At 35.0% G+C, this 12970-nt stretch overlaps 3 protein-coding genes and 1 long non-coding RNA gene across 4 annotated transcripts in view; 2 read left to right on the top strand and 2 right to left on the bottom strand.

Moving 5' to 3' along the window:
• Cad87a (cadherin 87A) overlaps nucleotides 1-1858 on the top strand; it is a 194459-nt gene extending 192601 nt beyond the window's left edge. The window contains exon 29 of the mRNA XM_071708534.1: nucleotides 268-1858. Within this exon, the coding sequence (XP_071564635.1) occupies nucleotides 268-384 (117 nt within the window). The 3' untranslated portion in view covers nucleotides 385-1858. The remainder of the gene's footprint in view (nucleotides 1-267) is intronic.
• Rpp21 (ribonuclease P protein subunit Rpp21) lies at nucleotides 1759-2907 on the bottom strand. The gene is made up of 4 exons (XM_071708549.1): nucleotides 2759-2907; nucleotides 2616-2677; nucleotides 2327-2418; nucleotides 1759-2242 (listed from the first exon to the last, which is right to left on the bottom strand). The coding sequence occupies exons 1-4, from the start codon at nucleotides 2760-2762 to the stop codon at nucleotides 1939-1941; spliced, it is 462 nt and encodes a 153-aa protein (XP_071564650.1). The 5' UTR covers nucleotides 2763-2907; the 3' UTR covers nucleotides 1759-1938.
• LOC139773807 (uncharacterized) lies at nucleotides 2758-5981 on the bottom strand. Its single transcript, XM_071708545.1, has 3 exons — nucleotides 5652-5981; nucleotides 4073-4254; nucleotides 2758-3932 (listed from the first exon to the last, which is right to left on the bottom strand). Exons 1-3 carry the CDS (start codon nucleotides 5847-5849, stop codon nucleotides 3638-3640), a joined length of 675 nt encoding a protein of 224 aa, XP_071564646.1. The 5' UTR covers nucleotides 5850-5981; the 3' UTR covers nucleotides 2758-3637.
• Nucleotides 5982-6098: 117 nt separating this feature from the next.
• The window catches only part of LOC139773812 (uncharacterized), a 69273-nt gene continuing 62401 nt past the window's right edge, over nucleotides 6099-12970 (top strand). Inside the window, exons 1-2 of the long non-coding RNA XR_011718427.1 lie at nucleotides 6099-6316; nucleotides 6489-6782. This is a non-coding gene — a long non-coding RNA (uncharacterized lncRNA). The remainder of the gene's footprint in view (nucleotides 6317-6488; nucleotides 6783-12970) is intronic.

The raw sequence follows: 12970 nt of genomic DNA on the forward strand, positions 1-12970 counted from the left end.
CATTACAGACCGTCAGGCACCTCGTTACACCGATAGATTCTGATTGGTGATTCTCTTTCTGAGATCATAGTTTTGGCCGTAACATGAATGAAAATTACAACGATCAATGACAGATACACGACTTAGAAGTAACGAAAAGAATATATACATCTATAGATATATAGAATATCTGCTTTAATTCCGTGTGTCTTTTTGTTTCAAGAACAAATACATATAAAAAAAGTGTCACGCTTAGTGGATATGAATTTTTTTCATTTTACGTTTCAGTTATACGAATCGGCAATGGGTTTTCAAGGATCAACATTCCAGCCTTCCCCGAACGTGATGCCGCAATTGACAGTCGACCGCGACGGCCAGCCCCAGTTCGTTTCGGGGCTAATATAAATCAGCTCTGATACGCGGGCGCGCTCAGCCCGTCCTCTCCTTCCCCTTTCTATCTCTAAAATAAGCTCCGTCGCCGTACGTTGTACCTCTTTGTCCGCGGCTCTTTTTCATTGCACGCGCCTCTTCGGAGCGTACTTCGGGCGACTCGCATGCACACACCTCTTTGACAATAACCGAGTTAGATATTGGTCGGGTTTGTCCTGCGAGTAGACGCGTGTACGAGAAGAGCGACACGACACGACACGACACACAAACACGAGACACGACATTCGCGAGATCCGCCCTCTCTCTCACTTGCGTGACCGTTTGCCATTTTTTCAGTTCAAACTCTTCCACGAGAGCTTGCGAAAGGACTCATGATGAAGAGTGACGACGAACGACACAGTCAATATTACTGGAGTAATTAATCCCTGTAGCTGGTGTGTGCATGTATATATGTGTGCGTTGCCAACCTGGGGTCCCGTCTGACTTTATCGTTAGAATCTACTTTTTAGGAGAATCAAAAAAAAAAGAAGGCAAAAGAAGAGAAAGAGAGAAGAATATAAGCTAGATAAAATAGAATACTGTGAGATAACTCTACACGACCGAAGCTTGGCACGACAGATATATGTATATAAGTGAATGTGTAGATTCCGTCCAGCCCAGTTTTCGTATTATTTTTCCTCGTTAGTTTAGTATTTATGCGTTTCCAAGGGTACGTACGCGTGCGTTCGAAACACGAACGCATCTCGTACGGATGTTCTACAACGATCACTGCCACGTTTTCGGCATCTACACGGATGCGGTTGTTGTATTCGGTGAACAAACAATTGCGCCATTGTTACTACACGCACAACAAGGACGTTTATAATCGAGATAGCGCGTATAGTTTTTAAGTTAAATACCGTTAATTTCGTACTAGCGTATATTTATTTAAGGTAGTACATTTAAATGACTGATATTTTTCTCTTCTTTCCGATTGAACTGTGATTTGATTGCGCCCGAGCATGAGTGTGATGATTTAACATTTAAACTCGTAATGATTTTGCACGAGTCGCTGGCGGTGGGCGGACATAGTCATATCATAGTTAGATGAAGTATAATGACGCTCGCAGCGAATTCCAGTGTCATTGCGGCGAAATAATCTTGCCTTCGAAAAAACCGTGTCGACTTTACACTTTAATAGCGACTTCACAAACCGTCCTCGGCTGAGAACACAGAGATCGTGACCTTCGGGAATTCCCTGCGGATGCCACTTTCCGTAAAAAAAAAAAATAAAAACGTATCGCAACTACTCGAGAACAGCAGTAACTTAACTTACGATCGAGTTATTTCTAAGAACATTTAATGTAAAACTATTATCGGTATCATGATATTACTAGATGGTTATGAATATTCCAGTTAGCAAAAGTATCTGTTTTATTAATTACAAATTTATTGTAATATTGTAACATATTTTATGTAAGTCATTAATAAAAAATATTCGTACACCAGATCTTGGACTAGTCTATAAAGTGGATCTGCTTTGAACTTGATTGGCTTTCTCTGCTTGTATATTGACGTTTACAAAATGGATCAACTTGTAGGATGATTTTTAGTTTGTTCTTTTACTTTCTCAGGAGTGTCTCCAGAGCCAGGTTTCTGTTTGTTCTTATTCTTTGATTTTGGTGTAAAATCCAACATCTCGACCACTGATTCAGGCTGATCGAGCCATATTTTGTATCCTTTTTTCGTAGGATATCTCTTTGTATTCATGCAAGTTAAACACGTCCATTTGATACTCTTTACAGGCTTTGATACTAATCTAACTCTAGCTGTCTCTCCAGGTATAAGTGGACTTTGACAGCATTTACAGATAGTTCTTTTCAAATTTGGTTCCCTAAGATAACAAATCATTAATACAATTTCTATAAATAATACCTTTTTTTTTTCAAGAAGATTGATGAGTCATCTAGAAACTTACATGCGTAATACTGCCTTCTTGGCACAAGCTACCATATTATTGCCAAAGTAAGACGCCGCAACTCGATTCTTTAACGCCATTAGATGACTAGCCTGCAAAGAAATGTTAAATGACAATAGCGTCAAAAGTATCTCGTATTTCATCAGATAAAAACTACTCAGGTAGCAAGCTGATGTCATTTGTCGTCGTATTTGTCGATAAATAACATCAGCATATGCTATCTGGACATTGTAATAAGGTAAGTAAAAATCGCTTATTGAAGGATGACAAATTTCATAATTATTCGTACCTGATATAAATAATTCATTCGTTCAAAGACGTCTTTGTGCTGACAAAATTGATTCTTATTTCCTGTAAACATGTGTATATAAATATAATATATGGATCAAATGTATACACATTTAAAAAACATCTTAATAATATTTATCTCACTCATTATAAAATATGTTATCTATTGCTCCAACTTGGACTGAAAATCAGCAATCTGGAAATTTATATTGTCAAACAATAACGAGAATTTAATGCGTCATTCTTGACAACTCCTCAACAATAGTTTCGCACTTTTAAGGTTAGGCTGAGTCGGTTTGGTTAAGATTGCTTCCACTTCCATGATCCATCTGATCCATGCAAGATTGTTTGCAGCACAATAAAGATCGATTCAATTTTTTTCGTATGCTTTTTTATTATAAAACTTCTTAATTACAAAATTCTTTGTTACAAAAAATATGTATAAAAATCTGTAAAAACTAATTTCTTCTGTTTTAATTTTAATTCGAACTCTATTACATCGTAACGGTAGTAAAATTGTAATGTAACCTTAAAGTAACTCCAGCTTCATATACTAACGATGTATAAACATATATGCATTTATAGTTCAAGAAAGATTAAAATAAATTATAAATTACTTTATATTTGTTTTCTAATCATTATTTTTATCGTTTATCTAGACAGGCACATCTTTCCTTTTTTATGTCGCTGAGAAATTGGAAAAGCAGAAAGTGTATCAAGTTCTGAAAACATTATTTTTCAGTGATATATTAGTTCTTATTCATGGAATATACTATAAGTGCAAGACACAGGCTGCATTCCGATATTCACTGTCAGTACTGCAAATCTATATTTTATACGTATACTATAGATTTTCAGTACTGAAAGTTGCTGACAGTGAATATCGGAATGCAGCCACAATTGTGTCCCTTGATTTTTGCAAAACTTATTGCTGTTATCGGTTCGCGTAAATTGTTCGGAAATCTTCGATCGTATAAAGGTTGAAGTAGTACCGTCTAATCTTAAGAACTTTACGGTATCAGATTATCTTCTCAATACTTTTGTAGTTTGTTTCGAGTAACTTGATTCTTGCACAGGTGTGTCGTTTAAAAGTGATCCTTTCCTATTAAGAATCTCTGACTGTAGAACTGACTTTAGACTTTTGATTACAGGCGTCGCGATACCCTTGATCGGATTCCTCTGACTCCCATTCAAACTGTCTGATTCTCTGGATTTAGCCTTGCATTTCCATGTCAAGTCCGGCGTAAACTCGACTTCCATGTCGGGCATCTCTTCAGTAGTTAAAAGATTGTCATTTGCACAATCCTGACTAACGTTTCTAAAAGAGAAGAAAACATCACAGCAACTATGTCTTTGTTGTATGTTTGGTAAAATTGCAAATGCACAGTAACAATCTCTCTCTTGGGGATCGAAAACTTATTATATCAATTGATAGACACATAAGCGGTGATACCGTACCGTGAATGATTTTCTGAACCGCCGTTACTCTCTTCATAATGATAACCATATTCCGCTAGAACAATGTCTAAATTGTCGCACTGCTCCTTCAAGTCTTCGTACATTGTTTGTGACTCCTCCAGCAACTGATCTGTCTCGTCCAACGATGGCTCCAACTCCGACTTAAGTTTCTCTGCCGCATTCTATTAATGATTAATTGCATACTATATAATCAAATACTCACTTCAGAATTTTCTTTATAGTAAAAAATACATTGCTTCTAATGATATCTTATTTTATACATGATTCCAAGCATAAATAATAATAATGTCCTACAATACAACGACATTAACGTTTGATAACAGAAATATGACAATTTGTAACGCTCTCAAATGAAATTATAATTAGATAAATGATCATTTCCTTAACCTATTATTAAAGAAATTATTCTAGGAGGTCCCCATAAACTTTTCTCTTTTAAATCATTGTAACTCGGGTCCTAATGCAAATTTTTAAACTACAATTGGTATTTAGAAGTGAAAAGAGTTGTTCTTTCTGAAAATCTAATCGGCAATGGAGTGGAATATCTGAAAAAGAAATGTAAAGGCTGAAAGAGTGGAGGTAAAAAAAGTAAGTAATCCCTGTCTTTTCACTGACAAGTATTCAGTTAATAAATAATTTCATCTACCTTTTTGAATAGAAAAAAATTGATATAATTATTGTTTGAATGATCCATAACATGAATTCTACTCAAAAAGCTAGATGAAATCATTTATTAGTTGAATATTTGTCAGTAAAAAGGCAAAAGTCACTTACTTTTCTTTTCGCCTCTATTTCCAACCTTTATATCTTTCTTTTCCAGATATTCCACCCTATCACCGATTAGATTTTTGGAAAGAGCAACTCTTTTTATCCTTAAATATCAATTGCGGTCTAAATAAAAAAATTTTGATTAGGACCCCACGATTTAATTATAAAAATGTAATGTTTTTTTACTAGATTGATTAATCAAATCTTATATTTTATATAGTGATTATAAGAGAAAATAATAAAATAATATAAAATGTGTTATAATATTTATTAGAATGACTCGATAAAATTATTAACAATAATTTACTTCTTTTTGGTTTTAGTTAATCTTTTCAGTTATTTTTCAGATTCAAAATTAAGATCCTGGATTTAATTAAGACAAAATTAAAATGTAATTTATATTACTTTAAGGGCCGGTTGTTCCAACCTATTGGTAAGCTACCTGATAGTTAAATCACATATCTATCTTTGTCCAATGTAAAGGATAAACAAAGACATACATATGATTTAACTATTAGGTAGTTTAGCAACAGGCTGGAACAACCAGCCCTAAGATAAATATACAAATCAATATACATGCATACAGCAATATAATTTTTAAATGCATGCAATTTTAATGAGAGAAAAGCGCGTGAAGGCCTCCTAGGATTAATGTCAATTAATAATACTTTTTCAGGCAAAATAAAAAGATCACAGTCAAGTAATCTGTCGCATTGGTTTATGATATTTTTATCTCACGTAAAGAAACTGTTGAAGTTTTATAACCCGATCTCTGGGATCAGGTACTCACGCTGGTACTCCGGATAGATTCCCACAACTCCTCCAGGCAGGCATTGGTCTCGGCCGTGCGCTCCGCGTAGCCGCCGATGAGGAGATGCGGCGTCTTCCAGGTCTCGGCGAGCCTCTCGATGCCTCCGTCGATCTCGCGCGTCTTACACCGCAGTCTGTCGAAATAATTCGAGGACGACGCGAACGAATTCTTCTCCATCTTTCGCCTCGCGAGAAAGCCGCAATCAACAGCTGACTGGGCCCGCTGGGCCGACTTTCCGTTTATTCTTTGTGACTAAACATTCTACACCTTTTATCTCGTCTCTTCTTTCTTTTCATTTAACCTCTAAAGTCTAATATATAGGTCTGTTCTTTGCAGCTGAACTGGCTGCACTAGTTCAGAGTTTATCTTTTTTACACCACATTGGAAGGAAAAGGATGAACTCTGAACTAGTGCAGCCAGTTCAGCTGTAAAGAACAGACCATATGTATGTAATGTGTGTCTCATTTTAAGTGCAGAAAGTGCAACATAGCGGTACTACAGAGAACAGATCGTAATAAAACGCGTGCCGATTCAAATCTCGCGCACTGCTGCCAACCTCGAGCGCGCGCGCGCGCGCGCGCACACGGCGCACTTCAAGTCGTTCGGGATCCGCGACGAGAAAACGCGCGTCTGTCTGCCTCGAGGTGAGATATAATTTCGAGCTTATTTCCAGTTTCTCATTTCGATTTGACCGAACGGTAGCTTTTTGTCGAAGAAGAATGTCGCGATAAAGCCGGTGATAATTATTATCGATTATTTATTAACGTTTTGGTTCTTCCGAGAAGATATGTATCTCAAATCTTGTCTCTCTTCCAGGAAGAGGTTTCTTCGGTGTGAGTAACCGGAAATGAGAATTGCTGATCTTTTCTGTATAACAGAATGACTCGCCTGAGGAAAAAAACATTTCGACATTTCAAGGAAATAATGAAACAACTTGTGTAAATTGCGGCGAAACCGCAACGAGATATATCGCGCCATCGCGCCGCCGAACGTGTTCGTTTGGCGCCCGGAAAATCCGCAAGATGGCGGGTAATGGTTGCCGGCCAGCCGGAGCGTAGAATGAATCATGAATCTTCCCGGCGTTTATCAATCCCGATTGCTAGCGATATGGTGAGTCAATCTTTTGAACGATTTTTCAATCTCCGTCGCGAAGATCGCGCGACGCGATGAGAAGCGCCAAAATAAGTGACTCAAGCCGTGATATCGACCAAACTCCGATTAACTCAATCGGTGGATAATTCAACCGGCAAAATTGCTCGCTGCAAAATTTCTAGCTACGTCATGATTCCCTAGTCTAATTTTTTTCCATATAACCAACAAAAAAATTCTATCCGTAATAATTTTATCCATGTTAACAAAAATATATTGCTTGATAAGTTAATCACTGAATAAATTAATCAGAGTTTCGGATTGAAGTCGTCCACTACTTCGACCAAACCTCGATTAACTTAATCAGTGATTAGTTTGATTGGCAGAATTGCTAAAAACATTCTAGCTGTATTTTGTCCCTTAATTGAATCTTTTTTCCATGTATTAAACAACCAAAGTTAATAATTATTTATGTTAAAAAGATAATACAGATATTAGTTTATAAATTAATCGGAGTTTGATCAAAATCAAACCTTAAAGTGATTTCGACCAAACCATTAATTTAATTAGTGATTAGTTCAACTGGCAGAATTGCCCGCCTATAATTGCAACATTTCTAACTAAATAATTTCGTTGTCCCAAATTTAACGTTACGATATCTTTAATTATTTGAAGAATTTGATTTTTGTATTAAAATATCTTTAGACTTATATATATACACATATATATACATATATATATATATAATAAAAAGAGAAAAGTATTTCTATAATTCTTGTTTTAGAAAAGAATGTAGCGATATTTTATATTGTGAAATATTTACGCTGTAATAGTACATAAAACATGAAACAAATGAAAATTTAATTTGTAGAATAGTCTTATACTTATAAAATAATATAAAGTAATTTAAAAAACGAGTTTAATTTGATGATCTTAAATTCTATTTAGACTCTGAAATATGCCCTCGATTTAATTGTGATATATTATTATATATAGATATTGCACAATTCCTCCTATATATATATATATATATATATATATATATATATATCTGCGAAATAATGAGTAACTAAATAATTAGCATTGCCCATTAGCACAGCGTTTCTTCACTAATAGATTTTATGCATCTTGTATTACAATTGCTCGATTGCAGTGCCGGAGGATGATAAATCTATTTAACAATAATATTCCTGGAACTTTTTATTTACAATTCTAATATCAATATCGTCAAAAATAATCTTATATCTGTATGTTAAACAAAAAAAATTAATAAACAACAAAATTATACAGATATTATTTTATAAGTTAATCGAAGTTTAATCGAGATAGCCGTTAGGATTACAAAGAGAGAATATCGCGAGGGAACGAGAAAAAGACAGGTTTCGCAACCATAATGCAGAAAATGATCTTATTTTTAATTCCTACATAGAATAACTTATTTTTAATTCCTACAAATCAGTAGACGAGAAAAACAAGTTGAAAAAAAAGAAATTGCCACTTACTTCAAGGAAAATAGAATCCACGTGTTTTTTTTGCATGTATTAAATATCGCGTCAAATGATGATTAAGTAAAATCGTCCAAGAAGAAATTCATTATTATCGCGCACGTTGATTATAATAGCACTTTTAAATCGATAATAAAAGATATACATATTCGATATACAGATGTTTCCGGATGTTTCCCCGCGTGATAGATTTTTACAATTGTCGTATTTTTTTTATCATGAACGTACGGGAAAGAACCGTTAGTCGGAAGGAAGAGAGTTATTACCGACTTCCCAACAAAAGTCACAAGTGTCACTTCTTACGTCATACGTAATTGCGATCGCTCGTGCGTATTGTCAATAAAATTGTTTACCCAGCGCGGCGCGCGTCACCGCAGATCATTCATGGTTCTCATCTCGATCTGAGATATCCGATCTTTCTGCCGATTTTGCCGCATTTTAATTAATAATAATCTTACGTTTGCAAATTATTACCTTACCTTGGAATTGAGTTAATTAACACTTTTGTTTAGGAGGGAAATTTGATTTTAATAATATTTAAAAGGATATAATATATATATATATATATATATTTCCAGTAATGTATAATTTTTTCTTCCTTTTAAAACTCTTTTACATACTTATATATAGAGGGGTAAAAGCCATAGTGGTGTAAGTCAAATTTTTTTAAAACATTGACTGTGTGCATAGATGCAATTTGTATATTGTATAGATTGCATCTATGCACAAGAGTCAATATTTTAAAAAATTTGACTTACACCACTATGGCTTTTATTCCTCCATATATATAAGTTCTTTTCAATAGTCAGTTAATATACCAAAATATGATTTGCTGATAATACTCGTCGAATAAGTATACGATTATCCATTGATGTAAAATTTAAAAATTAAGTTATCGAGATACAATAGAGGACGTGCAAGGTGAATAAAATTGTATCCTAATAAAAGTTACATTTTATTAATACGGGGGGAATATGATAATGGCAAACATGATCGCGATAGTCAAAGAAAAGAAGAGAAAAGTGCTTGACATACCACATAGTCGTGAAAAATGTCATGTTATGTCTATACCTTCGATAAAAATAAGAGCGACGTTCGCACGAGTGATTTATGACAGGCGAGTCCAACTGTTGCAACATTAGATTAGACTGAAGGTTGCGAGTACTTGCAGTGCACTTGCACTTGCGACCCTATCGCGACATTCGGTTCAACAATATCATTAGCCCCTCGTAGAGATTGCAGAATCTAAAATTACTTTAATTCCACCTTTTGTCGCGAATGAAAAGAGACTGATAAGGATAAGGGGATCGCTGATATCGTATATAACGTATACAAAACATTTTTTATACTTTCACTATCGTAATTATATATTGATTAATCAGATACTTGCCACTCCCGTAATATGTTTATAATTAAGCAGATACATAAATTATAAGATACAAATTGATGATTATGTTATCTCTCCGTTTTAATTTTTTCCCGTTTCTTGTCCAATTTCGTCATCTCGATTGATCGACGAGCATTCAACAAGTTATGTGTTATCCGGCAATTGAAAAAGTATAATTAAATTATATAGCTTATAGAAATATGATATAAATAAAAAAGCGTTCGAAATAAGAGAAATAAATTATAGATTACTGAATACAAAAATATTGGAAGTATAAAGACCCCCGCACAATGAAAAATATAAGGAACGATTAGGACTAAGGAATCAGGAATAAAGCTGGTGTAGCATTGATACACGGCTTCCGATAGGTTAAAAATCTGTTGCCTGTGTTATTCCCTGTTTCTGTTGCCTGTGTTTTTCATTGTGGATCCAGTTTTATTCCTGATTCCTTAGTCCTAGTCGCTAATATCTGTTCCTTGTTCCTTATATTTTTCATTGTGCGGGGGCCTTAAGAAACTGTCAATCTTTATGACAGCTAAGAAATGTTAAATGTATGACTTTCCCGTTTCTGAAATTTTGCGAGAATTTAAATCCCGTCAAACATTTGTCTGCATATCTCCTAAATTTATGTCACGGACAATTTGATCTTGATGAAATCAATTGATGTGAAATTTGTAAAACTATGGAGTATATTGTTATTCTTTATTGAAACAATAACGGAAAAACATTTATTAATAATTTATAATATTCATCAGCGCATTTTTTCGAGGAAAAACCATTCGAAGGATATTTCGCAGAATCGCACTGCAGATTTATGTTTGTCTCCAAGATTCAACTCGGTTTATTATTACCGGAAAAGCATTGTTGCACATTATCTCGTCGTTTAATATCTCGACAATAACTTGATAACTAATCTTTTATTAATATGACACAGATAATCATGATTGGATAAACATGATTTACGAGAAAACTCTATAGTGCACTTTTTGCGCCTAGCAATATAAATATTCTGCCAATTGATTTTGCAGAAAACATTGAAATTACGTTTAAATGGTAGTCACATATCACATCGCTGTCGGCAATACAATGTTTTTGTCACATATTTCACGCAAATGCGAATCGCGTCTCTAGATCGCAATAGTATTTCACTGTGTTATCGCTCGTATATCTCACGTCAGTAGCTTCAACAAGAAACATATTTTTCTGTACTCTATAATTGTCGTTCAGAGATCAACTGTTTCTTCCTTCGACGTCATTTCGTTTATCCCATTTTTCTTTTTGCTTTTCCCTCTTTTTTTCTTACTGCGCGATAAAACACTATTTACGAGGTGAAACATTATCTTTTTGTTGACCATTAACTTAAATGGATCGAAGGTGCGCTGCTTTTCTCGAATCTCGTCAAGGATCTAAAGTTTTGCGGAGTAGAATTTAACTGTACCTGACAACTTCAAGAATCACACGAGCATGGGCTAAGTATATCTACGTTTCTACGATTGCTGACGCACGTGTTTGACCTGGAACATTTTTTTTATTTCTCTCTCACTTACTCTCTCTCTCCATCTCTCTTTCTCTCAGCACACACACCCTGGGTAGGTCAGGAACCTACCTAACGTACGCCCATATCACGATTGGCCTTGGATTTCGAGTTAACGACTTTCTAATGACACACGTATCGATCGTTTCGTTGTGGACAGACGTCACGTGAAACGTTACTTGCATTTTTGCATTCGCAGAATAGACGGAAGAAAATGGATAACAATATTCAAGTGATTAACAGAGAATAGCTTTTGACTCGAATGTACAAAACGCGGAGCCCTCAAATTCTTGAGTCGAAAATTTCAAAACGAAAAAGAAAGTTCTCATAAACGTGAGAACTGAAAGGACTTTCTTTCTGAATAATAAGCGACTGAAAGTGTATGACTTCTCGCTGAGATACTTTATCTTCATAAATATACGCTGGATATACCGAATCTCATTCCCAATTTCTACAGTACATTCTAGTTCAAGAAAATTTTTATTTTATGCAACGCGTATTTGCAAAGATATTTTATATCGAAAATTTAAAAGTAAGAAAAAATAACGCTCTAATGCGGAATGCCCATTTCTAGCAATGTAGATTAACTTTAATCTCGGTTTAACTTACTTTCTATCTTTTTCTAACTCTAAGGTTCAGTTTTACCAACATCGATTAACTGTAACCTTCGAATAAACTCACTCTTCATCTCTTTCTAACTGTCCCTCTAGAAAGAGACGAAGAGTGAGTTTAATCGAAAGTTACAGTTAGGGCCAATTTCACCAACCACGGTTAGCTTAACCGACGGTTAAAGTTAGCAGGATTGACCAATAGAAATGAATCCACCCTGCTTTCTATTGGTCAATCCTGCTAACTTTAACCGTCGGTTAAGCTAACCGTGGTTGGTGAAATTGGCCCTTAATCGACGTTGGTGAAACTGGGCCTTTAGAACTAGGAAAAGATGACAGGTAAGTTAAATCAAGATTAAAATTAATCTGCGTTGATAGAAATGGACATAAGTCAAAGAACACTGAGATTAAATATTTGTGAGACACGCGCGAGATAAAAATCCTGCAGAATCTATCCAGACTATTCCAGACAGTCGACAAGAAATCGATTGACACTCGACAGGATGTTAATCCTGTCTCGTCTGTCTCTGAAGACGTTTCTAGTTTTGATTTTGACGAGTCATTTTTATCGATTAATTGTAAGAAGCCGTGACAACAAGACTTGTTACTATCCGCAACGCATAAGCGTCACACAAGTGCGTCTCGTTTCAACGACGCAGCAAGTTAATTAATCATAATTACAGTGACGTTAACTCGTGCGCACAAGGTAATTTAATCGAGCGTGCCGATGCAAACGAGACGAATTTGCTTAGCGTTCGATTTGCAATGTATCAAGAGCGCATTTTGAAACACGAAAAGAATACAGACTTTCTACGATTAATTTCTGATCGCAACACTTCGCGATGCGATATTACTTTATTTATAAAATTTATTTTCGCGATTACAACGATACCGGATATTAATGGTCTTAATTTCCTTTTGTTTTCTGGGGTGTATCCGAGAAACAAAAAGAAATATTTATATATTTCGATCAAGTGGAGAAATTGCACAAGTCTCTTTTTTATCTCGCAGGAATTGCAAACTCCAAAACAGACCAAAATCGTGGTTTAATTATATACGACATATGTAATCCTATATATTGTTAACTTCGTATCTTGCCAATATATAGGATATTCATATATGGGTGCAATCTCTATATGTATTAATTCACCCTACTTCGTCTTCTTTTTCTTGGC

This window comes from Temnothorax nylanderi, unplaced genomic scaffold, assembly GCF_030848795.1.
Source record: "Temnothorax nylanderi isolate EJ_2023f unplaced genomic scaffold, tnyl_v1.0 TNYL_tig0069_pilon, whole genome shotgun sequence".
NCBI lineage: Eukaryota > Metazoa > Arthropoda > Insecta > Hymenoptera > Formicidae > Temnothorax > Temnothorax nylanderi.